The sequence below is a fragment of the Rattus norvegicus genome, chromosome 3 (assembly GCF_021556685.1).
Source record: "Rattus norvegicus strain SHRSP/BbbUtx chromosome 3, alternate assembly SHRSP_T2T, whole genome shotgun sequence".
Classification (NCBI taxonomy): Eukaryota; Metazoa; Chordata; class Mammalia; order Rodentia; family Muridae; genus Rattus; species Rattus norvegicus.
In genome coordinates, this window is record NC_141536.1 from 141570333 (window position 1) to 141598017 (window position 27685).

The 27685-nt window shown below is 47.3% G+C and overlaps 1 protein-coding gene and 1 pseudogene across 1 annotated transcript in view; both read left to right on the top strand.

Annotated features, from left to right (window-relative positions):
* Nucleotides 1-16818, top strand: part of Hck (HCK proto-oncogene, Src family tyrosine kinase) — a 43033-nt gene extending 26215 nt beyond the window's left edge. The window contains 7 exon segments of the mRNA NM_013185.3: nt 26-175; nt 543-695; nt 2634-2813; nt 4197-4273; nt 9994-10147; nt 14619-14750; nt 16332-16818. Coding sequence (NP_037317.2) covers nt 26-175; nt 543-695; nt 2634-2813; nt 4197-4273; nt 9994-10147; nt 14619-14750; nt 16332-16534 — 1049 coding nt within the window. The 3' untranslated portion in view covers nt 16535-16818.
* A 5885-nt stretch (nt 16819-22703) lies between these two features.
* Nucleotides 22704-22803, top strand: U6l7 (U6 spliceosomal RNA like 7; annotated as a pseudogene).
* Nucleotides 22804-27685: the final 4882 nt, after the last annotated feature.

The window sequence follows — 27685 nt, forward strand, 5'->3', positions numbered from 1 at the left end:
AGGGGCTTCTCTTGGACCAATGCAGGGAGCTACTCACTTTCTGTTCGAGACTTTGACCCCCAGCACGGAGACACGGTGAAGCATTATAAAATCCGGACACTGGACAGTGGAGGGTTCTACATCTCTCCGAGGAGCACCTTCAGCAGCCTGCAGGAACTTGTCGTCCACTACAAGAGTGAGTCTTCCTCAAGGCCATGCCTCCACATTTACTGCAGAACCTAAGCTGGTCATCATTGCCCAGTGTGGCCACAGCGTTTATTTCTCAGCACCTTGGCTTTGCTTTTCAATGGGTGGTTGGTTCCAGAGAAGGAACCAGAGTCTAGTGCTTGCTAGGCAAGTACTATATCGTAGCACCAGCCCCCACTGAGAGGGGCCTATCTCTCAGAATCCCAGTGGCATGCAATTCTGCACCCAGACTTCCTGGCCTTCCAGGCAGTCACTCTAGATAACTCCCGAAGGTTTCGGCTGGTTGGATAGGAGGTTGGAGGTATACGCAGATCATTGGGGAATGTCCCACCTGCTGACTGGACACTCTGTTTCAGAGGGGAAGGATGGGCTCTGCCAGAAGCTGTCAGTGCCCTGTGTGTCTCCCAAACCCCAGAAGCCATGGGAGAAAGATGCCTGGGAGATTCCTCGAGAATCCCTCCAGATGGAGAAGAAACTGGGAGCCGGGCAGTTTGGAGAAGTGTGGATGGGTAAGGAGCCGGGGCCAGAGTTCACCAAGCCAGTGCTGGGAGGGCCCTTAGGGTACAGGGCTATCACCCAGCAGTGGGGAATTTAAATAATAACCACAGAAGGCCACTCCTCAGATAGCAAAGCAAATTGTCTACTGGCAAATCACTAGTTTGCCTTTGTGGCAAGGCTTGAAGGTCAAAGAACTGCCAGAGTCCTGGATGGGGAAGTCCCTCTGTTGTGTGGAGTTGGGAGCAGCCTACCTTGAGGGGCCGCCATACTCAGGACCTCTTGTGATGGTGAAAACTCATGGTGAAGGGGAAGCGTCCAATGTTGGCAACTGAAGACTAAGCGGTTCAGATCATGAGCCACGATGCCTAGTGACATTCCATACATGATGGGACACCAGAAAGGCCTGGCACACCACTGGGGTCCGTGCCCCGGTACCTTGAGGACAGCATTTCCTATTTCATAGGCAGGTAGAAGGTCACCATGCCTGGCCACTGTGTTAACACTCCTCTGTGTGGCAGATGGACAGGAGGCAGCTTGTCCCGATGTAAGCATTCAGCCAGATAAAGTTAGTTTTAAAAGCCCATGTCCCAACTACATTTACCGAGAGCCTGCTATATGCCGGGTGCTGAGCAAATGAAGCCATAGGAAGTGCAAGGAGGAAAGCCAGCTCTGAGGAGCAAAGTTGGGGTAAATTTTAAAAAGAAAAAAGAAAGAAAAGGGGTTGGGGATTTGGCTCAGTGGTGGAGCGCTTGCCTAGGAAGCGCAAGGCCCTGGGTTTGGTCCCCAGCTCCGAAAAAAAAAAAAAGAAAAAAAAAAAAAAAAAAACAACCAGAGTGAGCCAGTGAGATGGCTCACTGGGAAAAAGGCTTGCTGCAAAAACTGATGATCTGAGTTCAAACCCCAGAACCCACACTGAAAAGAGGGAACTGCTGGCAAAGATTATCCTCTGACCTACACACACACACACACACACACACACACACACACACACACACACACACGGGGGGGGGGAATCAATTTTCTTATTTTTCTGTTTTTTTCACTATTTAATTTTTTACAGTCCAGTTGTTACCCCCCTTCCAGTCTGCCTTCCCACAGTTCCTCATCCCATTCCTCCTCCCTTCTGTTCCCCAAGAGGATGCCCCCCACCCTACCCCCTTAATTTTATTTTATTTTTTAATGAAAGCAAGAGTGAGCCAGACCTACCATCCCAGTTACTATATTGAGACAAGACTCAAGTTCAAGGCCAACCTGAACAACTTAGTAAGACCCTGTTTCAAAATAAAAGGTGAAAGGGGGGCTGGGGATATAGCTCAGTGGTAGAGCACTTTCCTAGTATGAGATCCTGGTTCAGTGTCTAGTTTGAGCATGTGTGTCAGAGGTTGCCTTGGTGGATGACAAGGACAGAAAAGTAGGCATGATCAGCAGGCAGAGCTATGGGACATAACGGATCCGGTATTTATTTCAAGGCAGTTAAGCTTACACAGTCTGTGCAGGCTAGTGTCACAGTCCAACTGGTGGCTTAAGGGTTACTGCCATGATCACTGTCACAATGCCTGGGATCAAGCCCAGTATCCTGTATGTGCTGAGCTCCAGTCTCAACCCTTGTCTTTAGAGTCATGGCTGGCCCAGAGCCTCCAGTCCTCCTGCTTCATTGGCTTTCCCAAGCCAATGAATGACAGGCATGAGCCCCAAGCCCAGACAGGAGGGTTTTGCACTCTTGCAAACAGCGTTTCAGACTGAGTGCTTATCACTTCCACTTAGCAGGGGGAGGAAAACAGCCTGGAGAACTTAGGTAATGTGTTTCCGTTGCACTCAGCTAGGCAGGGAACCCATCTCCAGCCCACAGATGGGGTGGACATAAGCGGTGCCCTCCCTCTGTCTTAAAGGCCTAAGGTGGGCAGGGCTGCTGGGTCCTAACCACCGTCCGTGTTCCATGCTCTCCCCAGCCACCTACAACAAGCACACCAAAGTGGCGGTGAAGACAATGAAGCCAGGGAGCATGTCTGTGGAGGCCTTCCTGGCAGAGGCCAACCTGATGAAGACGTTACAGCATGATAAACTGGTGAAGCTGCACGCTGTGGTCTCTCAGGAGCCCATCTTTATTGTCACCGAGTTCATGGCCAAAGGTGCGTGGGCTAGGACAGACCGTGGTCCGAGCTGACTTCCTTCAGTCTCAATGATGACCTTGACGGGGCTCTTCTGGCACATCCAGCACGTCCCTATAGAGCACCAACACTCCAGCCTCCTGGCTCGCAGAGTGAAATCAGGTGAAGGGTGCTCTGTGGAGAGGAAGGGCAAGGGCTGCAGAGCCTCTGGATGACAGATGCAGCACATGGCTTCCTTGTGACTTGTACCTTGGAACTTTGACGCTGGGCTGTAAAGAAGTCCTGCTTCGAGTACTGAGGGACAAGAAGCCACATGGAGAAAGACCATAAAGGTGACACGTCATCTTGAACATTCCGCCTGTGTCACCTCACCTCACAGTGAGGTCCTGCTATGATCAACCCACTGAACCATGACAATGCTCATGTTGTCACTTCAGGCTACTTAGCTTTGGGTCGCCCTACCCTGTGATTATTCAGCATATCTCAGGAATGTTTGAGAAAGGATTTCACCCTGTAGCCCAGGTTGTCCTGGCACTCATTATGTAGCCCAGGCTAGCCTTAATCTCACAGCTGTCCTGCCTCAGTCTCTCAAGTGCTAAGATTACAGATGTGTGTCTCCATACCTGGCTTCCCAGAGTTTGTTTATTTGTTTGTTTGTTTGTTTGTTTGTTTGTTTGTTTTAAGACAGCTAGTTTATAGTCATTTTCATTCCTTGGTCATTTCTGGATAAACATTTCACACAGCATCATCTAATGTGACTTGAAAACTCAAAACTTTTCTACTTTTCAAGCCTACAAATCTACAACCAGCCAGCTTTCTAAAGCCAAGCCCTGGGCACCCAGTTTCACAAGGCTGCATTTCAGAAAAATTCAAGCTCTAGCACTCGTATCCTAGGAGCAGTAGGGAGATATTTCTTTAACTAGCACTACTCCTGGGCAGTGATGAATGCTGGTAGTCGAGACTATTCTACTAACTGAAGTGGAAAAGTAGCTGGAGCCCAGGAACTGGAGACCAGCCGGAAGAACACAGCAAGGCACTATCCCGGGAAGAAAGTCATACCCGCTTGCCTTCAATCCCTGCACTTGGGAGGCAGAGGCAGGCAGATCTCTGTGAGTTCAAGGCCGGCCAGGCTAGTCTACAAATCGAGTTCCAGGACAGCCAGGACAACACAGAGAAACCCTGTCTCAAAAAACGATGAGTACGACAAAGAAGGGGGAGGAGGCAGAAGAAGCCACTTGGCTGGAGCTGTAGCTCAGTGGTAGAGCACCTGCCCAGCATGTGTTAGGCGGTTCTGGGTTCAATCCCCGTAGTGCAAAGAGGATAAACCTCTATTGCAAGAAGAAAAAGTTACTTATTTCTCACTAAGGAGCAGTAGTCCATGTTCCTTCTTGCTCCCCTCTGCAGGAAGCCTGCTGGACTTTCTCAAGAGTGAAGAAGGCAGCAAGCAGCCACTGCCAAAACTCATTGACTTCTCAGCCCAGGTGAGCTGTGCCAGCAACAGACAGGAAAGGTGACGTCATCGTAGTGCGTGCTCTGTATCTTTTGTGTGAATTCTCATCCTCACCACAGACACAAGGACTAGTGACAGTACTCCAAGGACTCAAAAACTTATGCACGCTAAAGTCCCTTATAGAAAATAGTTATCGGGGTTGGGGATTTAGCTCAGTGGTAGAGCGCTTGCCTAGGAAGCACAAGGCCCCGGGTTCGGTCCTCAGCTCAGAAAAAAAGAAAGAGAAAAAAAAGGAAAGAAAAAAAGAAAATAGTTATTTGCAAATCATCTAGGCCCATTCCCCTGTACACTACTTAAAGCAGCTCTGGGCGACTTATGGAACCCAACATAAATGCTATGTAAAGGGTTATTATTTTGTTGTATAAGGGATAATAATCATTTAAAGGCTGTAGACACTGAATGTAGATGCAGTTGTTTTTAGAATACTCCTGATGTGCCGTTGGTTGAATCTGCAGATGCAGAACCCACAGCTACAGACTGTTCTTCATATGAACCAGCTCATACAGTGCCGACATCAAAACTATGGAACTTTTTTTAAAAGATTATTTATTATATGGGTCTTTTGCCTGCATATAAGTCTGTGCTACATGAATGTCTGGTGCCCTCAGACGTCAGAAGAGGGTGTCAGATTCTCCAGAACTGTAGTTATAGACGGTTGTGAGTCACCATGTGGGTGCTAGGATTGAATCCAGGACCTGTGGAAGCGCAGCCAGTGCTCCTAACCACTGAGCCATCTCTCCAGATCCTGGGATAATTTCTTTGGTTGGGTTTTGGTGTGAGGAATGGAACCTGGGGCCTTGTACATGCCATAGAAGGATTCTACATTTGAGCTATATCACCAGCCATGTAAGTTATCCATTCTTATATAACAGATAAAGGCTTAGTATCCTGGAATGATAACACTGAATATTTCCCATGATCCTTTGGACTGACTATAGCAGGTTAGGTGGACCACTCTATGAACTGAGGTGGCGTGAGGAACATGTCCAAGGTAACATTCATCCTTACAATCTCTCCCCATGTGGCCTTTCTGCCCTCGGTATTTCTTTACAGCCCAGTATCAAAGCTCCAAGAGGGACCTGGCCAAGGTGCAGGCAATGGGTAAACCTGTTTGCACTGATTCGTCAATACCCTATTGGCCAAAGCCAGTCACAGCAGCCAAGCCCAGAGTCCTGGCAGGCAAATGTAGGAGTCTGGTCACAGGGAGGTAATTGTCATCCCATCTTACAGACCTGAAACTGAGGTGTGAAGAGTTTAAGTACAAACTGGGCACAATGGTGAAGGATTGTAATCGGAACACTTAGGAGGCAGAGGGAAGATGAGGAGGGCCAGTCTAGACTTGAGCTGCAGAGTCTGTCTTTTAAAAAAAGTTCGGGGCTGGGGATTTAGCTCAGTGGTAGAGCGCTTACCTAGGAAGTGCAAGGCCCTGGGTTCGGTCCCCAGCTCCGAAAAAAAAAAAAAAAAGAACCAAAAAAAAAAAGTTCAGAAGAGAAGACTAAAGCCCAGGGAGGCTCTGCAGCTGGTCTAAGCTGCAGGGCTGATTAGAGGGAGGGGGTGACTGTGACAGTAATGGACAGTAACGATGATAGCAGACACTGCTAGCTTCACTCAGTTCACCGTAGATGAGACCACAGGCATCAAACCCTCTTACAGCCCCACTACTCTCATGACCCTGGCTCAGAGTCTGAAGAGCAAGAATTCAGCAAAGAGAAAGGGCCATGTAAGCCTTAGAAACGCATCTTAAAACCCCAATTTAAAATAAATAAGCAAAACAGGGTTCAGTGGTTCAGAGCTTTCCTGGGTATATACACCCCGGGTTCTATTTCCAATGCTGTACAAAACCAGTTAACATTCTTTCTCACCTGCCCTGCAGCCGCATTCCATGCACAGCCATTTTCCTCCAACTCTGTCTCCTGCTCTCTGCTTTCTGTTCTCTGTGGGGTTGGGGGTGGGAGGTGGGTTTGGGGATGGGGTGGACAGTGGTGCTGTGGGAATGCACAGCCTGGTCCAGGAGCCATCAGAGAAGGCTTCACTGAGGAAGAGGTCTCCAATTCAAGGAACCTGGGATTTAGAAAGTCCACCCATGCAGAGGAGTGGGGAAGGAGTTCTAGAAGTAAAAGCCTGTACAAAAGGCCAAAAAAAGGCAACAGAGAGGCTGAGCCTGGTCAGCCAGAGCCAGAGTGTGGCACAGATGAGAGGGATGTGGGTACAGCCCATCGGGAGTTGAGGGAGTTTGCAGCTGAGCCTAGGGGTTGAGCCTGGTGGAGAGACCCAGGTCAGCGCTCATTTGAGTATGCAAATACCAGGGGCTCAGACCCTGGTGATCTAACCAGAGGCTTTCATTTCAGAGCCCTGAATGCCAGAGGCATATGGAAATCAAGGCCAGGCACTTCCATCCCAGGGGGCCCAGTCTTCAGGGAAGCAATAGTCTGGCCTGTTACTATTAAGGACGCAACCGGCAGGAGCCTTGCTGCTGAGCAAAGGTCAAAGGCTACAGCAAGAGCTACTCCCGCAGCTGGGGCCACGGCTTAGTCAGTACTGTGCCTGCCTCCCACACATGAGGTCCCAGGTTTGATCCCCAGCACCACGTAAACCAGATGTGGTGCTACACATCTGTAATTAATCTGAGCATCAGAGAAATGGAAGCAGGAGGATCGGAAGTGCAATTTCATCCTGTTATCTAGTGAGTTCTAGGTCAGCCTGGGATGCATGAAAACCTGTAGCAAACACTGAGCCGCTTGCACTCTCCCTGATTTACACCTGAAGAAAACAAAACGAGGTCTGAGAGACGTTCTGGCCTCGGTACACCCAAAAGTAGATGATTCTGAGCCTAGGCAAAATAGGATACTTTACCTGAGGACCTGGTTTTGTGACCTCAGACCTACTCTGTTTCTCAGCTTCCGATGTAGCTTTCAAGTTTGATATCTGTTTTTAGCCCCAACTTTATTAGTTAAAGAAAACTTCATATGTCTTATAATTTATATAATTTAATTATATATAATTATATATAATTCATATAATTTTTTAAAATTCCTTAGTAGAGCTATTCCAGGGCTGGAGAGATGGCTCAGTGGTTGAGAGCACTGGTGGCTCTTCCAGACGTCCTGAGTTCAATTCCCAGCACTCGTATGGCAGTTCACAGCTGTCTGTACGTCCAGTCCCAGGGGATCCAACATCCTCACACAGGAATTCGTGCAGGCAAAACTCCAGTGCACATAAAAATGAATAGCGAGGCAGTAGTGGTGCACATCTTTGATCCCAGCACTCGGAAGGCAGAGGCAAGCAGATCTCTGGGAGTTCAAGGTCCACAAAAAGAATTCCAAGACAACTGTGGCTACATAGAGAAACCCTGTCTTGAAATACTAAACATAAATAAATAAATTATATTTAAAGAGAGAAGAAGAAGGTCTTCCTCTTGAAGGAAAGCCATTCCTGTTGAAGTTGGCAGAGAGCTATTCCTAGTGAAGTTCCTAGAGACACATACACACACACACCCACACAGAGAGAGAGAGAGAGACTCACACACAAACTAACACATACACACACACACACACACACACACACACACACTCATATGCAAACTAACACATACACACATCCATACAAGCACTGTGCTGGAATCTGCTTACCAGTTCTGTGATTCCTTGATGCTCTTGGAGGCAGACCCAAGTTCTAGTGCCTGGGGACCTGCCTGGTGGTTTTGAAACCACATCACCTTATTACCATCAAGCCGCAGGGTTTGAGTGACATGTAGAGTATTTGTGTTAGTCCCAGCTCTGCCGGTGAAGCTCTGAGCAAGGCACTTGGCTGCTCCCATGACATTGCTAGCCACCTCTCATGTGAATACTATATGGCAGACACTGTCCTTGCCTGTGGTATAAGCTTAGAGGTTAGCCTCCTTGTGAGACTTGGGAGACAGGCTTGAGGTCACACAAGCTTGGGGATCAAGTTGAGTTGGTCCAATTCCAGAGCCACTTAGTCATGATGGCTCCATTGCCTCCCAAGTGGAGTTAGCATACCTTCCCCCATTGAGCTCACATAATAACCAGCAATGTAGGAGTGCCAGCCGGTGGAAAAGCACTAGGCGCAGAAGTTGGGTAAGAGTCACATGCTATGCAGCTATGAGCTGGTTATTTATGACTCTGGGCTTTCAATTTCCCTTCTGTGGACACTAACCACCCTCCCCAAGCCCATAGTTTGTTAAAAAACAAAAAACAAAAAACCCTGCTGTGTTTATCAGTTTATATTAAATAAGCTGCTGTGTCTTCCTAGTAATTTTCAAAATTGCTCATCTAAGGATGCCCTATAAATTCCCCACGCTTTCCAGACCTCCAGACCCAGACTCACTCCACTACAACCTCTATTCCAGCCAAAATCTGTCTTGGGATTTCATTCAGAAAGCTGGGCTTATTTCCACTGCCTTTGATGCCCCCTCCTGTTTATTCTTTGCAACTGCACTACCTGGTTCCCTCAGGCTTTGAGTTTCCTGGCCAACTCTGCTTTGGTCTGTCTGATCAGACTCTGCCACTCCGGGTTCCCCAGATAACCTCATCTGACAATCCCTGGGTGCAGGCCTCCAGAGTTCTGCAACTCTGGGCTGTCTGGAGCCAGTCTGGTTTGAAGGTGACATTCAGGACAAGCATCTCTGTAAAGTGGGTCACCACGAGTCTGCCTTCACAGAGCTCCCAGGTAGTTCTGTAAACTGTGCGTGAGGCTTTCTGGGCAACCGAGGTTTATCTTCCACCTCGTTTGTCCTGACATTTTAAGTAAGCAAATCTCTGAGTCACAGCTGTGTGCCTAAGAATTCTTCACACTGTCTTGGAAGCCACAGAGGTCCTGAAATACTCGTCCAGCTACACCGAAGGGGCGTGTGAAGTCTGCCCTTGTTGCTCCTCATGCTCAGAGTAAAGTTCCTCTCCTACCTTCCAAAGCTCAGTCTTCCCATCTCTGCTCAGCTACCCGGCCCCATGCTATTCTAGGATTGCTCGTCCCCCCACCTTTGCATGTGGTGGTCCCCCTGCCTGCAATAGTCTTATTCAATACACTTATTATTGTGGTCATTCCATTCTCTGCTAAAACGTCGCCTCCCCCAGGACCACCCAATGAAACCTTCTGCACTTGCATCTGGTACCCTGTCTTGTCTTTTCTCTGCAGTGGCCATGCCTACAATGGCTGTGCCTACCTCCTGTTCGAAGGACTGGATAGGCACTCACAGACAGTCTGAGAATTTTTGTTGGATTGGCAGGCGAATTTTCCAGGCTTGAAGATAAGGAGGGCGTAAGAGTGAGGGGAGAATGTTGGGGCGAGGTTGTCCCCACAAGGGAGGATGTGGGATCAAAACTCTTCCTGGCACACTGGTTCATGCACATGGGCAGAGGGTCCTGGAGAAACATCCACACTGCTTGTTCCTTGAGGACATTTCAAAGGGCTCTCCAGAAGTTTTGATGTTCTAAAAAAGCCCACAAGCAGAGCTAAGACTTGAGAATACCCCAAGCCTAGATAGGCAGGCAGAGCAATGCCAGTCAAGAGCCCAGGATCATTCTGACCAAAGAAAGAAAGAAAGAAAGAAAGAAAGAAAGAAAGAAAGAAAGAAAGAAAGAGCAGGGCTGCTGCAGACATCTCCCAGTTTTCTAGGGGCAGATTCTGCGTGCTTCTAATGTGTGAGGATGACACTGTCTCTTCTGGGTACAGATTTCAGAGGGCATGGCTTTCATTGAGCAGAGGAACTACATCCACCGAGACCTCCGGGCTGCCAACATCTTGGTTTCTGCATCACTGGTGTGTAAGATCGCTGACTTTGGACTGGCACGGATCATCGAGGACAATGAGTACACAGCTCGGGAAGGTAGGGAATGCTGCCCTCCTGGGAAGGGCAGAGATCTGCCGTAGACTAACTCTTGCATCAAGTCAGGAGGCAGACAGACAAAGCTGGCGTCAACTCCATCTTTCCTTCTTCATGTGGTCCACAGCCCGTGGAAGGCACTGCCCACATTCAGGATGGGTCTTCCCCCTCAATAAGCCCCATGTAGAAAGAATCCTTCACAAACACCCCCCAGGTGGGGGCGGGTGTCTCCTAGGAGATTCTAGATCCTGTCAGGTTGGCAATGTTAATATCACACAAGGTTTGAAGAGGAACATTTCAGAGCAGATTGATGTGAAGACTTCAGCAAGTACAGGTGGCAGTGAGAGGTGAGAGTAACTTTACGCCCGGGAAACAAACAAACAAACAACAACAAAAAAAAAAAAAAAAACCAGAACCATCTAAATGTCCACAGATACGGTGTGCATATCATCTGTGTCACACACGCAGTGTAGCACCACACAGCATTTAAAAGGCCACACCGGGGCTGGGGATGGCACTCAGTGGCGGAGGCCTCACTGAGTTGGAAGACCATAGACTCCACCCCCATCCCACCACACATCTATGCCACGTGCAACCAAAGGGGAGGCGTGGCATCCAAATGAAAGAAGTGAATCTAAATAGAGTAGACGCCAGAAGGTTCCACTTATGTGGAATCCAAAACCAGGCAAAAGTCATGTATGAAGTTCATAGTGTTCTTCGTGATAGCCCCAGACTAAAACGCTGTACCTGATGCCCATCAGCTGATGGACAGATGGAGAACACGTGAGAACAGTGTCTGTGACAGAATAGAAAGAATCGCTGGAAGCCTTGGGAGCATGCTGAGTAGAGGCCAGGCACCAATATCTGTTACCCTTGATATGAAATTCCCAGAATGGAGCAGTTCTAAGTGCCAGGGATGGGACTGGGTGACATGTGATGAAATATTGTGCAATTCACAATTCTTCGGCTATTATGAAAGCCATTGGGAGCTGGGGTGGCACACGCCTTTAATCCCAGCACTGCATTCAAAGCTAGCCTGGTCTACAGGGTGAGTTCCAGGACAGCCTGGACAGGGCTACACAGAGAAACCTTGTCTTAAAAAAATCATGGGAACACACACTTTAAATGTGTGGATTTTATGGCTTGTGAATTATATATCATTAAAGCTGTAAAATTCACTTATACCAACAAAGCTGTGAAGGGAGGTGGGGGAGTGCTAGCTGACGTGGGGAAGGTACTGTCCCAGAGTAGCTGGAAGGAGCCTCCTGAGAGGCTGCAAAGGCTGTCATCTTTATCACCAAAGTTAGACCTTAAGTATCGGTATGCTTTGGCTGGGTCTAGATGTGCAAGCTTGTAATCCAGGCTACTCTGGAGACTGAGGTCACAAGTTCAAGGCCTGCCAGGGGTAGTTACTGACCCTGTCAAAATAAAAAGTAAAAGGGCTGTAGTTCTGTGGCAGCGCATCTGCCTGCTGGTGTGGGTATTGTACTAGGCACAGTGTCCAGTAAAACACAACACACACACACACACACACACACACACACACACACATACACACACACGAGAGAGAGAGAGACAGACAGACAGACACAGAGAAAGACAGAGAGAAATCATTTGATGTATTATGATTCAATGTTTAAACAAGGTACAAAAATAAAATGAAAAGTTGGATATATAATCTAAATCTATAGAGAACGAGTGAAATATGGAGAAAACTCTCTAGATGTAAAAGAACGTGGCTGAGGGTGTGGCTTGGTGGCAGAGTGCCTCCCAGGCATACTCAAGATCTGGGTTTGTGCCTTAGTACCACACAAAAGAGAAGAACAGCATAAAGAACTTAGCTGACTTAGAGCTGCATGTAAATCCCAGCACTCAGGGGGATGAGGATCACCATGAGTTGGAGCCAACCTGGGACACGGAGACCCTGACTCCTGAAAGGAGAGGAGAGACTGGAGAGATGGCCCCGTGGTTGAGAGCACTTGCTGCTTTCGCAGAGGCCCTGGGTCCTGTCACCCACATGGTGGCTCCCAATCATCTAACCCCGGGTTCATGGGATCCCACACCCTCGTTTGGATGCTACAGGAACGAGACATACATGTGGTGCACATACATACATGCAGGAAAACACCCCTACACATAAAATAAGCCATTTAAAAATACCCATTTGTAAAAAGAGAAGGATTTAAATTTAAAAAAAAAAAAAAGAGAGAGAAGGAGCGGGAAATTGGCTGAGCAAAAGCACCGGCTGCCGAGCTCAAGGACCCAGGGTGCACACAGAGAGGAAGGAGAGAACTGACTCCTGCTAGTGGCGTCCTCAAACCCTGAGGAAAACTGACCCTCCCACCCCCAGCAGCCACAACTGCTAACAGCTGCTCAGCTAGTGGTGGGATTTCAGAGGCCGACGTCTCACCTCTGCTGGAACTTTGTCCAGCTCCTTCTTGTGCTGGTCTTGTGCAGGCAGACATAGCTGCTCAAGGTCTTGTATGCTATGACCCTGTCATCCAAGAAATCCTGTTTTACAGCAATCCTCCACTGTCTATGGCTTTAGAGTCTTTCTACTGCCCCCTCCTGTGATCTCTGAGCCTGGGAAGGGGGGGGGTTGTGATATCAATGTTCCCTTTGGGGCTGAGAGTCGTCAATACCTAATCACTTACTCAGCCATACTGAATTCCAAAGAACATGCACATGGCCTCTTAATTCGCAATGGCTCGGTATATGGTTTTATAAATAGTTTTATGGGACACCTAAAAGCACAAGTGTTTTCATCACACGAAGGGGTGAGGCGCTGGGGCCTGCAGTGGGGCTTTAACCATCTTCTGTCTCAGCCACATGGAAAGTGAATTAGGGAAGAACACAGCCAACCTAGACGGTGTGTCATCATCGCTGCCCAGGACTTGAAAAGATAGGGGACGCTAATTCAGATTAGCATCGTGTGACAGGGGCCTTAAGTGCACAGGGGAAAGGCCTCAGTTGCTGGTGGCAGCAGTGACCCTGGCATCCAACCCTAAGTGGAGGCACCAGAGTCAACGTGGCAGTTTGGACTGCAGCAAGAGTCCAGGGTCAAGTGTCCTCAGTTCCATCCCTAGGACTTGGTCTTCCCCTGATGCTGCTACTTCTGTGATGAAGCCAGTCAGGTTTATGTCCAGCTCTGAAAAGCTCCCAGGCTTATGGCTGTTTAGGGTGATGTGTGCCTATGGACATCAAACCATCGGAGATGGCGGTCTAGCCTCAGCCTATAGGACCATGCTAGCCATGAAACCAAATGTCCTGCTGGAGTCTTTGAAATGGAACTGCTTGCAGCCTTCTAGCTCCTTTCCCCCTACAGCCCTGCAGTTTGGCAAGTGCTGGTCCTGCCCCTCAGCACTCAGTTTCCTGCCGGCCATGATAGGCCATGGACACCAGGTGGCAGCAGAGAGCTGTTGAGAGCCCCGTCATTTATCGCCAACATTGTGATTTTCAACGATTTGATGATGCAGAAATAGTTGCATTGAGAAGAAATGATGCAAAGGTGGCCTCGCGGTACAAGCCTCCAGTCTGGATACTAGGGAAGCGGATGCAGAAGGATCAGGAATTCAGGGCCATTCTCTGTAGGCTATGTAGTGAATTGAGTTCAGCCTAGGCTGTGGGAGAGCCTGTCTCATAAAAATGAGTGAGTGAATGAGTGAATGAATGAATATGTTTTCCCTTTGGATTTTGATCTCTTTCCAAGCCTAGTGGTATGCTGTCCTCTCTCATGAGGCTGAATCAGAGCAGTGAGCTACAGCTCTGATTTAGCCAAGAGAAACAAAAAAGAAGCCATGGTATGCAGTTGCTGAACCACAATGTTCAGTAACTAAATGTTCGAGGCATCTTTCACTTCTGGCTTTTGCCTAACAGTGGGTGTATCGTAATCCTGAATCAAAGGGCAATTATACATCCTGTAGACCATGTTCGCCAATTATACTGTAATTAAGACAAATACCCACAAACTGCTAATCAAATGCTAGAGGGAGGGAGGGAGGGAGGGAGGGAGGGAGGGAGGGAGGGAGGGAGGGAGGGAGGAAAGGAGAGAGGGAAGAACAGGGAAGAAACACTCAGTGACTAGGGCAAACCTCAGATAACAGCTGAAATCCTCTCTTGCACCCAGAGCTGGGGAGTGGATGGGGTGAGGTATCCACTACGATCTAGACTCAAGTCCCCTGGAGGTCCTTCGTCCCCAAAGACTTCTAGGACTCCAATTTTCAGAGTTAGTTTAACAGGCATCGTTTGAATCAAGGATGTCGCCCCAGAGTGAGCTCCCAAATTAAACCCATAGCTCCACTCCCCCTTGCTTCAGCCATCTGTCCTCAAGACAAACGTCCCCTGTTTCTATGGGATCTGGGACATCACTGTTCGTAGGGGGCAGCAGGTGCCCCTGTCCTGATTCACCCTAGCAGGGCCCCAGCCCTCACTACTCCCCAGACTCGCCCTGACTCTGCTCTGTTCAACCCTGCAGGAGCCAAGTTCCCCATCAAGTGGACAGCTCCTGAAGCCATCAACTTTGGCTCCTTCACCATCAAGTCAGATGTCTGGTCCTTTGGTATCCTGCTGATGGAAATCGTCACCTACGGCCGGATCCCTTACCCAGGTAGGAAAAGGGGCATAGCTTAGGGGTGTGTCTGGAGCCCAACCTGGCAATGGCACATCTTGTCAGCATGTCTGTTAAACTCAGCCCCACCTTTCTCAGATCAGAGTTACTGCCCTCCACTATCCCTCAGGCTTCATACAAGGGGTTTGCTGGCTGTACATATGCATACACATACATGGAGAAAAAAAACACTCATACACATAAAATCAATCAGTCATCAATTAGTTGGAGGGGCAGGCTTCAGTGCAGTGGGAATGCATGAGAGAATTTGGTCAAGATGGCATTTGGGCACCCAGGGCAGGTTGGTGGCACATGGGCAGCTGGGATAGGTGGTGACACATGGCAGCTGGGGCAGGTGGTGGCACATGGGCAGCTGGGGCAGGTTGGTGGCACATGGGCAGCTGGGGCAGGTGGTGGCACAGACAACAGAAATAAGCTGATGGGGGGCTGGAGAGATGGCTCAGTGGTTAAGAGCACTGACTGCTCTTCCAGAGGTCCTGAGTTCAAATCCCAGCAACCACATGGTGGCTCACAACCATCTGTAATGAGATCTGATGCCCTCTTCTGGTGTGTCTGAAAACAACTACAAGTGTACTTATAGAATAAATAAAAATCTTTAAAAAAAAAAAAAAAGAAATAAGCTGATGAACTGGGCCGCATTTCAAAAGAAGCAGACAGCCAAGGATGCCGGCCTGGCAGTGAAGAAGCTGTGTAATTGGGTTGATTCACTTGAGAGGATAGATGTCCAGCTAAGATGTTTAACGGTTATTGTTTTGTTGTTTTCTCTCTTAATCAATGAACCATCTCTTCAGCTCTCCTCAGCCAAGTTAAGAAAGAACTAAGAAGTAAAGTTGGTGATCATAGGTATTTCCTGGTTGTTTTTATAGTTAACAGATGTAAACTTAGAATAAGGAAATGATCTTGTTCAGAGCAACCTTGAATCTAGCCATTTGTTTTGTGGGTACACTAGTAAAATCCAGGCAGCAGATTATACAACCTATATCCATTTAGATGCCTGAGGCTGAATTAACAGAACTAATGGATAGCCAGGCATGGTGGCCCACACCTATGGCCCTGGCAGAGGCAAAGGCAGGTGGAACTCAGTGAGTTTGAGGCCAGCTGGTCTATATAGTGAGTTCCAGAACAGACAGGGCTACATAGTAGGACCCTGTCTCAAAATTAAATAAAGACAGACAAATGGATAGGTAGATAGAATAACAGACCAAGAGATGCAGAAACAGTAGGTTGTTTAATATCCTGCTGCCTTAAGAGGTTTTAAGAGGCACCCAGGAGGCAAAGGCAGGTGAATCTCTTCCATTTGATTTTGAGGCCAGCCTGGTCTACAGATCGAGTTCCAGGACAGCCAGTGCTACACGGAGAAACCCTGTCTCAAAAAAAAACAAAAAACAAAAAACAAAAAACAAAACAAAAGAGGTCTGGCATGACTTGGTGGCTGGACAAACTTGGTAATTGGGACAGTTAGTTCCTGTATCTTTCTCACAGAGTTAGATGGTAATGGCAGCTCCATTTACCACCCTCCCCTGACACACACACACACTTAATTCTACTCCTCTTTCTCAGGTATGTCAAACCCAGAGGTGATTCGAGCACTAGAGCATGGGTACCGTATGCCTCGACCAGATAACTGCCCAGAGGAGCTCTACAGTATCATGATCCGCTGCTGGAAGAACCGTCCAGAGGAACGGCCCACTTTCGAATACATCCAGAGCGTGCTGGATGACTTCTACACGGCCACTGAGAGCCAGTATCAGCAGCAACCTTGATGGGCCGGAAGAACATGAGCACAGCCAGAAGCCCCATCAGGGCCTTGACATGCTCGACCTGCTGGGCCCACTCTCAGACGCCCCCTCCCCCACATTCCAGCTGTCGAGTGGAGGGAGAGGACTTCACAATCTCTTTTTGACTCTAGTCATCTGCAATCTGCCATTCTCAGGGCCTCCAAGTTAGTGTTTCTCATTTGCCTGGAATGAACTGAATTCAATCTATAGCTGTGATTTAAGTGGGAAGCTGTTAAAATAGTATTTAAATAAAAGATGTGAGTGTCAAAGGCTTTTCCCAGTGGTCGTTTGCTTTCCTGCTGTGTGGCAGAAGAGGGACCTTCCCAGAGGCCAGAAGTATGGAGACAAGTGAGAATCCAGGCAGGAGGATGGCTCAGTCAGTAACGTGCTTGTCCTGCAAGCACAGGGACCCAGGTTCGATCTTCAGAACCTATGTAAAAGTGCTGGGTGTGGTGGTGAGCATTTGTGAAGGGAGCAGAGACCGGAGGATGTCTGGGCTCACCATCCAACCAGTCTAGCCTAACTGGTGAGGTCCAAGTCAATGAGAGACTCATCTCAAAGGAGATGGGCGGCATTCTGCAGAATGATGTGTGAAGTTACCCTCTGACCTCTACATACCATGTACACATATGTGCACATAAACATGCATACACACATACACCTGTGCATAAGAAAGGGAAAGGGTAGAAGTAAAGCTGAGGGTTTCCTAATGGTCCCTGAATACTTGCTGGCTGTGTCTGCTTCCTTTGTAAGCTTGGATGGTTTCAAACAGCACCTCACAGTGGGGAAGTGGGTGAGTGTGGAATGGACGGGGAACACAGCGCTGCTCCTGGAGATTCAAGGGAAGGGACTCCTTGCTTGCCTTCTCTGGCTTCCAGAGGCTGCCCTCACCCTTGGCTCCTGTTTCTGCACACCATTCCAGCTTCTGTCCTCTGCTCTCCCGATTCTTCATTTACTGCATCCTCTCTAAGGTGACTACACCGGGCTCATCTAAATCAGCCAGAATAATCCTTATCCACATTCGCAAAGTTCCCCCATGCCAAGGCAGCAGTGTTTTTCTCAGCTTCTGGGATTTACATGCATACCTTTGAGGGACCATTACCACACCAGTGTCTGGATGCTGAATGGTTCTGCCTTCCAGATACTGGGAATGTCGGGACGTCATGTATGGGTTCTGTCTTGTTAAGCCACATTGATACATGTAGACTTCCCTCAGGATGATGGCCATTTCCTGTGGCCACACAGTCATCATGATTGCTGAGATGGTCTTCATCACTGCAGGAGATGTTAGGTCTGAGTGCAGTAACTGCTGAGAAGGACCTGGTAGTTTGTAAGGGACACTCTTGGTGGCCAGGATGGAGACCTGATAGGAAGTAGAGGGGACAAGAAGGTGGTAGACACTTTCTGCATATCACCTCAGCTAAAAGTTCAAAGCTATAAGCTTTCGTCATGGGGGAGAGGTGGGAGGGTGACAGTGGGGCAGAGTGCAATGACAGTTCTGTATTACCACATCCCCCCAAAGGATCTACACCACAGCATCCCCTAGGACCCTGGACTTGCTGAACTCAGTCTGCATCCCTCAGTCTAACCTTAAGAACTGGGTCTAACAACAGTGAAAAATAGGGTTTTAATCTACATTCTCAGGAGAGAAACAAGGCAACTGTTGTGCCAGCTTTCACAGGATAGCCAACATTTCTATGACCCTAAAAGGTACAGAGATCACTCCGTAACTGCCAGCTCACAGCCGCACCACCCACTGGGTAAGGTATCCTTTCATCCAGCTCAATTCCAACTCTAGCTACTTGGAGGTGCAGTCGGACCCCCCGGTTGGGGGCTCAGTTCTCCCACATTTGACGACAGTGAAAGCTGCAGGCTGTTTTATGTAGGCGCTGACCAACTGCCCATCAGCAGGCTCCCCACGGTTCCCTCCTTAGGCTCCATTAGTTTGTTCAAGCTGCTCAGGAACTCTGGAAGAGAATGGGGTTTTATTGTTTTATCATACAGAGTAGAGCAATGGGAAAGATGACAAAATGCAGTGGGAAAGGGGCCACGTGGCACTTCCATGTCCTCTTCATGCTTGCCACTCCACAGAAACCTCCACATGTCCAGCTATCTGGAAGCTCGCTGAACCCTGCCCTTCAGGGTTTTATGGGCGTTTATTGCCTAGGTGTGATTGCTAATAAACTGGGTGGGAAAGTCCAGCAAGGCCTGTCTTAGTAAAAAAAAAAAATTTTTTGTCCTCTGTGTGTATGTAGCTTCCCTACCTTCAGGCTATGGGTTAGGATCCCACTGGAGTGAGGAGACCCTTACCACATACTGCATGGCAATGGTCTTTATGGCCAGCTTCTCAGTCAGAAAGGCAGGGGGGTGATAAAGGCGTTTCTATGATGTACTTAGAGAAGACGCATTTTAGCTTTTATACCTGACTGGAGGAGGAAGTTATAAAACAGGAACCATGAACAAAATCTAAAACCAGTGTCACCTATAATATAAACATGCTCACATGTGTACCTCACACTTACAATTGTACACACACATCACACAGCATCACCTATAATACATACATGCTTACATGTATACCTTATATTTATAATTGTACACACACACACACACACACACACACACACACACACACACACACACACAACTTACCCACATGTTTTTGGCCAATGGAACGTTAGCAAAAGTGGAGGAAACCGAAATTTAGAATGTTGTTTCTGCTCTTACCCTCCAGCCTTCCTCCCTGATTAGGATGTGGTCCAAGGAAAATAAGTGACTGAGGGACGAACCTGGAGCAGCCTTTAGGTTGACACCAAGCGTAGCTGAGCCCAGCCGTGCTGAACTCCAGCTGGTTTTCGGACATAAAAGGAAAATTATTATCATAAGCTTCTGCTTTCTAGGGTTGTTTTGTTTTATGGATATTATGGTAATGGCTGATAAAGGCAGGTCTGGCTTCATTTTTTTTAACAATTTGAGTTTGCAAAGTTTTAAATTATTGATTTGTTTTTTGTTTTTTGTTTTTTTGGGGGTTTTTTTTTTGAGACAGGGTCTCACTATGTAACCCAAGCTGGTCTCAAACTCCTGCATGCTACCACAGCTGGCAAGTTTTTAAATTTTAAACTGTATTGTGTATTGTGTGGGGTGGCGTGTACCACAGCACTCATGCAGAGGTCAAAGGACATGTAGAAGTTGATCCCTTCCACCATGTGGGTTCCCTGGTTAAACTCAGGCTTGATGACAAACACCTTTATCTGTGAGCCATTTTGCCAACCCCAGTTTTTGATTGTAAAAAACAAAACAAAATGTATTTTGTTGGGGGTTAGACAGACAGCTCAGTGGTTAAGAGCACTTACTGCTCTTGTGAGGTACCTGGCTTAGGTCCCGACTGTCTGTAACCACTTCCAGGAAATTGGATGTCCTCTTCCGGCCTCCTCAAGAACAGCATGTACAGGGTGTGTCTACATATAGCCAAAATGCATGTGCACATAGAATAAAATGTTTTTTAAAAGTGTGTGTGTGTGTGTGTGTGTGTGTGTGTGTGTGTGTGTGTGTGAGGGAACAGCACAATAGCAGATATAGGAGGTCAGAAGACAGCTTCTGAGATGGGGCCTTGATGTTTTCATTTGTGTGTGCCAGACTAGCAGCCCTGGAAGCTTCCACAGACTGTCTGGTCTCTGCTGCTCTCTAGGGGTGTGCTGGGGTTACTGCCGCTTGCATTACTTGCACTCAGCTGCTTTTGCGGGGGAGAAGCATGGGAAAGAGTCTTACTGTGTAGACCAGGCTGGCCTCAAGCTCAGGGATCTACCTGCCTTGTTTCCCTCAGGGTAGAGGCACGCCCACCATGCCTGGCTCAGGTCAGGCTCGCACAGCAAGCACTTTACTCGACACCCACCCCCATGTGTGTTGGGGGCAGGGCCAAGGCCTCACTGCATTGCTCTGGCTGATCTTGAGCTCCCAGGCTCAAGCAATCCTCCTGCTCAGAGTAATTGTTTTCTTTCATGGACTGTGCTCTTGGTATTGCATCTGTCCCCATGATTTCATCTGTATTTTCTGTGGTCAGAGGGATGAGCCAGTGTTGGATAAAATAGCACAAAAGAAGAAACGGACTCATTGACCTTGTCTGTAAAGCAATGTGTGCTAATTCCTGCAACTCCAAAATTTCAAGGCAGAGGCAGGAGGATTGCTATGAATTCCAGGCCAGCAGGGCCTGCACAGCAAGTTTCAGGCAGCCTGGGCTAAAGAGAGGAAGGGAGAGACAGCACCCTAAGCTGGGAGAGCATGCATTCCAAACATCTGATGGAGGACTAGTATCTGAACTATACAAAGAGTTCTCATGACTCAATCACAAGAAACATCTGATGGAGGACTAGTATCTGAACTATACAAAGAGTTCTCATGACTCAATCACAAGAAGGCAACCCGATTTCAAAATGAGCAAGACTGGGGAGGGCACCTCACCAAAGGCCCACAGACCACAGATAAACGCTAGAAAGGTGTTCCATATCGTGTATCACTGGGGAGATGCACACTGAAGTGACAAGGACACACTTGGAATGACTAAGCCCCACTGATAACACCAAAGCCTGCTGCAGAGCACAGCTGCTCAGTGCTGCAGGAACTTAGGACCCACAAACACTTGGGAAGATGACCCAACATTTCTTTTATGAAACTAAGCAGTCTCTTAACTGCATGACCCACCAATTGGGTCTCCTGGTGTTTTACATATGGGTTGAAGATATTTGTTCAGACAAAAACTACATAGAGCAGCTTCATTTATTACTCAAAGCAAGTGGATGACCTTTCAATGGGGACTAAAGAAACTTCTGTAATGGACTATTAGTGCTAAAAAGAAATCAGGTATTAGTCCACAAAAAAGGCAGAGGGGAATCTTTTTTTTTTTTTTTTTTTTTTTGGTTCTTTTTTTCGGAGCTGGGGACCGAACCCAGGGCCTTGAGCTTCCTAGGTAAGCGCTCTACCACTGAGCTAAATCCCCAGCCCCAGCAGAGGGGAATCTTAGAGGTAGCTCCTGAGAGTGAGAAAGCAAACTGGTTTTAGAGGTGTATCTCAGTGGCCAAGCCTTTGCTTGATAAACACAAGGTCCTGGGTTCCACCCCCAGCACAACCTGGGGTTGAGGGGGACCAGTCTGTAAAGGCTACGCACTATAGATCTCAGCTGTATGACATCATGAGAAATAAACACCAGGGAGAGAGTAACCAGACCAATGGTTTCTAAGAATCTGAGAAAAAGGACCAAAGAATGAATAACTACAACACAGGGAATCTCTAGGGCAGTGAACTATTCTGCACAATACCATGATGGTGACTATTTACCATTAAGCCTCTGTCAAAACCAAGTGAAAGTATGGAACAAAGGGTGGACCCAAAGCCAGGGGCAGTGGTGCATACCCTTAATTCCAGCATTGGGGAGTCAGAGACAGGTGGAACTCTGAATTTGAAGCCAGCCTGGTCTACATAGTGACCAGGACAGCCAGAGCTACATAGTAAGACCTTGTCTGAAAAAGAAAGAGAAGGAGGGGGGAAATGAAGGAGGAAGAAAAGGAGAAAGAAGAGGGGGAGGGGAGGAGGAAGAGGAGGAGGAAGAGGGGGAGGGGAGGAGGAAGAGGAGGGAGAGGAGAAGGAAGAGGGGGAGGAGGAGGAGGAAGAGGAGGAGGAAGAAGAGGGGGAGGGGAGGAGGAAGAGGAGGAGGAAGAGGAGAAAGAAGAGGGGGAGGAGGAAGAGGAGGGAGAGGAGAAAGAAGAGGGGGAGGGGAGGAGGAAGAGGAGGAGGAAGAGGAGAAAGAAGAGGGGGGGAGGAAGAGGAGAAAGAAGAGGGGGAGGGGAGGAGGAAGAAGAGGAGGAAGAGGAGGAGGAGGGGGAGGAGGGAAAAGGTGGACCCTGAGCTAATGTATGAACTTGAGTGGATCATATATCACTACTGGTTCACTAGCTTTCACAAATGGACCACTCGTGCAAGGTGTTAATAACCAGAAAAGCCAAATGTAGGATGGGAAGTTAAGTAGACCTCTGTTCTTTCCACTAGATACTCCATGCTTAAACTTACTTCAGTCCGTTTGGTATTGCTGCAACAGAACTTCTGAGGCTGGGTAACTTGTAAAGAACAGTAATTTATCTCTTAAGAGTTCCAGGGGCAGAATGTTCACTTCAGCAACATATACTAGGATTGGAACAATACAGAGATTAGAATGGCCCCGGTGCAAGGATGGCACACGAATTTGTGAAGCATTCCATATTATAAAATAAAATCCCCAGGGGCACAGATGTCCGAGGTTGAGGGTCTTTCTCCTGTATCACCCACTGAGAATAGAAAGGGTACTTGTGAGATGCATGGGTAAGGTAGGGCTCAAAGCCAACCTCTCACTGGGAACCAGCTCTCTCAATGACTGTTAATCCATTCACAGGGGCGTTTCTTTTCTTTTTTTTAAAGATATATTTTTTTTACTTACATTTCAAATGTTATTCCCTGTCCCAGTTTCCTGTTCCTCCCCCTCCCCAATACGGGTATTTCCCCCATCCAACCCCCTTACTGCCCCCCACATTCCCCTGCACTTGGCAGGACCAAGGGCTTCCCCTTCCACTGGTGCCCAACAAGGCTGTTCTATGCTACATATGCAGTTGGAGCCCTGGGTCAGTTTATGTATAGTCTTTCGGTAGTGATTTAGTCCCTGGAAGCTCTGGTTGGTTGGCATTGTTGGTCTTATGGGTTGCAAGCTCCTTCAACTCTTTCAATCCTTCCACTAATTCCTCCCCCACCCCCAACAAGAGCGTTTCTTGGTTTGTTTGTTGAGACTGGAGTTCCTACAACCCAGGGTATCCAGGAACTTGCTATGTTCCTGAAAGATGACCTTGAACTTCTGATCCTTCTGAATGCTGGGATTGCTGGGATATGTCAAAAGGTTTACACAGTGCTGGGAATTAAACACAGGACTTCATGCTTGTTAGGCAAGCACTCTAGCAATTGAGTATGTCCCCTGCTCCCTATTATTCCTTAAAATAGGAATCTTAAAACAGGCCTCTAAATACTGTTGCATTAGTCTCTAATTTAGAGACGAGCTTTGAAGGACTCATTTACATCAGAGTGCTGATGAATTTAAGTCTAGGCTGGGTATAGTCCCAGCACTCGGGAGGCAGAGGCTGGTGGATCTTTGTAAATCCAAGACCATCTGGCTTACCTGTGTATGGAGTTCCTGGCTACGTAGTGAAACCCCATCTTGAAAGAAAAAAAATAAATCTATTAAACAAACCACAAAATGTGGAGATACATTTCATGTTACTTGTTCTGTAGAGAATAGTAAGCATTCATGCCCTGGAAGGAGGAAGAAGGGAGGGAATGGACAGTTGGCTCACTTCACTGTGTCACTGAGGTCAGTGCAAGGAAAGCCTTTGGTTCATCTTACCCTGAGATGTGGAATGAATCGACCTCCCTACTCCTATACTTTGTCATGTGTCTGTCCACACCATCGAGTACTGTGACACGGGGCTCTATCAGCTTCCACTCTGTGTTCCATTCCTCTTCAGGGGTCATGATGGCAAATAGTTGTCTCCAGATCCAGTTTGCTTCTTCTGGAGAAAAATGTTTGCTTTTCAGGGTCACGTGATCACCTAGAATGAAGGTTAAACTAACTCTTCCTCTCAAAGCAGAGTACATGAAATTAAATTCTGGCCAATGAGTTTAAGTAAAAGTGTTTTCAGGAACCCCACTCCCACCCACACCTCAACCCTTATGATTGGAGACAGGAAACAGTTGGCCCATCCGGAAAGCACCATGTAGTCCAAACTAGTGAGCTTCTTGGTCCTTCCTCTTGAGTTTTGAAATTACAAGCATGTGCCACTCTGCCTGGCTTCAGGAGTCTTTTTTTCCCTTTTTTATTACCTTTAAAGAATTATATTTGATCACATTGTATATGTCTGTTTCTGTGTGTGTTTCTGCATGGGAGTTTAGAGTTTGAGTGCCTGTACATTACAGACACTGGATTCCCTGGAACTGGAGTTGCAGGCAGTTGTGAGCTGCCATGTGGGTACTGGGAATTGAACCCAGGTCCTCTGGAAGAGCAGTATATGTTCCTAATGACTAGGCCATCTCTCCAGCCCTTTCTTTCCTTTTTAGAGATTTAATTAGCCCTAGAAAAACAAGTAAAGGCCACTAAGGAATGCTGAGAGAGGGAGAAATAGTCTTCCCAGGAAAGAGAACACCAGTTGGTTATACAATACCAAACGGTCAACCCTGAAAACATACACAAGAAACATTCTATGGACTGAGCAGATGGACTAAGCATGTTGTGTTTAAATTTTCAGGAATATATACAAACACATATATGTATTGACAATTTAAGAAAAACAGGCCAAAGATTTGATTTGAGAGCAAGAAGGATACATGGGAGGGGTTGGACGAAGGAAAGGGAACAGAGAGATGTGATTATGCTATAATTTCAAAAGTTATCATCATCACCATCACCATCACCACCATCACCCTCACCACCATCACCATCACCACCATCACTATCACCATCACCAACATCACCATCACCACCATCACCACCACCACCACCATCATCATCATCATTTTTTTAGGCAAGGTCTCTCTAGCCATTCAGAGACTGTAGATCAGGATGGCCTCAAACTTTCTAAGATCCACCTGCCTCTGTCTCCCAAATGTTGAAATTAGGGCATATGCCACCACACCTAACTAAAAAATATATGTATTAAAAAAATAAGATGTAAGTGTGTGTGTGTGTGTGGTGTGTGTGTGTGTGTGTGTGTGTGTGAAAGAGAGAGAGAGAGAGAGAGAGAGAGAGAGTGTGTGTGTGTGTGTGTGTGTGTGTGTGTGTGTGTGTGTGTGTGTGTGTGAGATGTGTGTGATGTGTGCAGTGCCCACAGAGGCCACTAGAGGGTATCAGGTCTCCTGGAACTGGAGTTACAGGTGGTTGTGAGCTGTGAGTGGGAACAGCAGGGAGCATTCCTGACTACTGAATCCTAAGTAACCTTTTTTACAAGTCAACTGGTATAGGCTCTTTGTCCCTTATTTTTCCTCTTTCTGTCTTTATCTACCATACTAGATCTGGAGGAGGATGAATGAGCAAAAAGGATGATAAAACTGGCTGAAGCCTAAACTCCTAGCTGAGTAGATTTTAGAGTAGTGCCCACCATATCAGCCTGATCTGCCCCACCCCTGGATTTTATCTCCAGAGCCAGGGCTCCTTGAGTAAGCTGGGCTTTCTTCTACTGTAATCTGCTGTACTGTGCCTGAGATGTGAGTGTTGTATTGTGTGTATAGTTTAAATTACAAGTGCCTCAGCTGCCACTGTTCCCAGAATGGTAAACTTGTCACACAATCTCCCTTTTGGAGATAACCCTCCTTTTGTGAGTGCAGTTCCCTCTCCTGGATGGGCAGGCTCTTAAAGCAGTGGTTCTCAACCTATGGGTCATGTCTCTTTTGTGGGGTCAAATGATCCTTTCATAAGGCTGTCTAAAACCATTGGAAAACACAGATATTTACATTATGATTCATAACAGTAGCAAAATTACAGTTATGAAGTATCAACAAAAATAACTCTATGGTTAGGAGTCACAACATGAGGAACTGTATTAAAGGGTTGCAGCATTAGGAAGGTTGAGAACAACTGGTCTAAGGGATGGGTCTTCACAGTTTCCTTCACTGAAGAAACTTCAGATATTCGTGATGATAACTTCCTTAATGCCATACCCTTTCCAGATAGAGTTTCGACATCAACACAGACTTAGAACTTGTTCACATTCGTGAGAAATATGAAGGAGAATGCTGGGCGGGGTGGCTCATGCCTGTGATCCCAGCACGAGGGAAGCTGAGGTGGAGACTGTGAATTGAGGAACTACTTTAGCATAGAACACAACAAAAGATGAAACTGAAATAATGAAGGCCTGTCGTGGCTCATCAGGGGCTTGAGCAACTGTGTCCAACAGGAGGAGAGTTTTACACAATCATACGTTTTTGTGCTGGTTATAATGTGACAGCAAGAGATGCTAGCTACATGCTCTGAAGTATGATCTACAGTCCCGAGCTGACTAGATGGCTCAGTCAGGAAAAACACATGCAGCCAAGTCACAAGATTTGACTTCGATCCCTGGGTCCCACGTTGTAGAAGGAGAGGATCAACTCCTACAAATTCTGTATGCACAACAAGGCATGTACACACTCACCCTCCCACACTAAGTAAATATATGTAACAACATTTCAAAACGACAATCTTGGAGCTGGGTAGTGGTGGCAAGTGCCTTTAATCCCAGCAGAGGCAGGTGGATCTCTGAGTCTGAGGCCAGCCTGGTCTACAGAGTGAATTCCAAAACAGCCGAAACTACACAGAGAAAACCTGTTTAGTATATATTTCCTTATCAATATAAATATCTTCTTTTATATTATGTGTAGGGGTATTTTGGTGCATATATGGCTATGCACCATTCACAGACTTGGTTCCTACAGAGGCCATAAGAGGGCATCATATCCCCCCAGAAATTGTCGTTACAGACTATTGTGAGCAGCCGTGTTGGTGCTGGGACTCAAACCCTGATCCTCTGGAAGAGGATCTTCCAATGGTCTTAACTGCTGAGCCATCTCTCCAGTCCCATGGGTATTCTTCTTTAAGCAGACATAGTGGAAAGACACTTCCAGGACATAAGCTGCAGTGGGGTGGGGGTAGGGGGATAAAAAAAGAAGTTGCAGTAGAACTGGCAAAAAGTCTGCAGTTTACTGTTATTGCAAGACTTGTAAATTCTTCCTGCTTCTCCAGCTCTGTGCCCCTGGGGAATATGTCTATGCTTTGGGATGGTTGTGTTGGTCTCAGTCATCTGTAGGTTTGTTTTCCAGCATATGTAACAATCCAATCCAATACTAAATCAACTAGGTTCAATCAAGTCGTTCTTCTGTTCCAAATGGTGTCAATAAGGACATTCACACAGCTCTGCACTTAGTTAGTAGCTCCTAGGTTTGAACTGTACAAACTTCTTTCATTTCTGTGTGTAATTGTCAGGTGGGGTTTCTAGAATGCTGTGAGAAATGAAGTAGACCTGCCTCTTTGTGGGGCTCTGCACAGGACACCCAGCCTTATTTATATCCTTGGGAGGAAGCAGAAGCTGCCACTCCTCT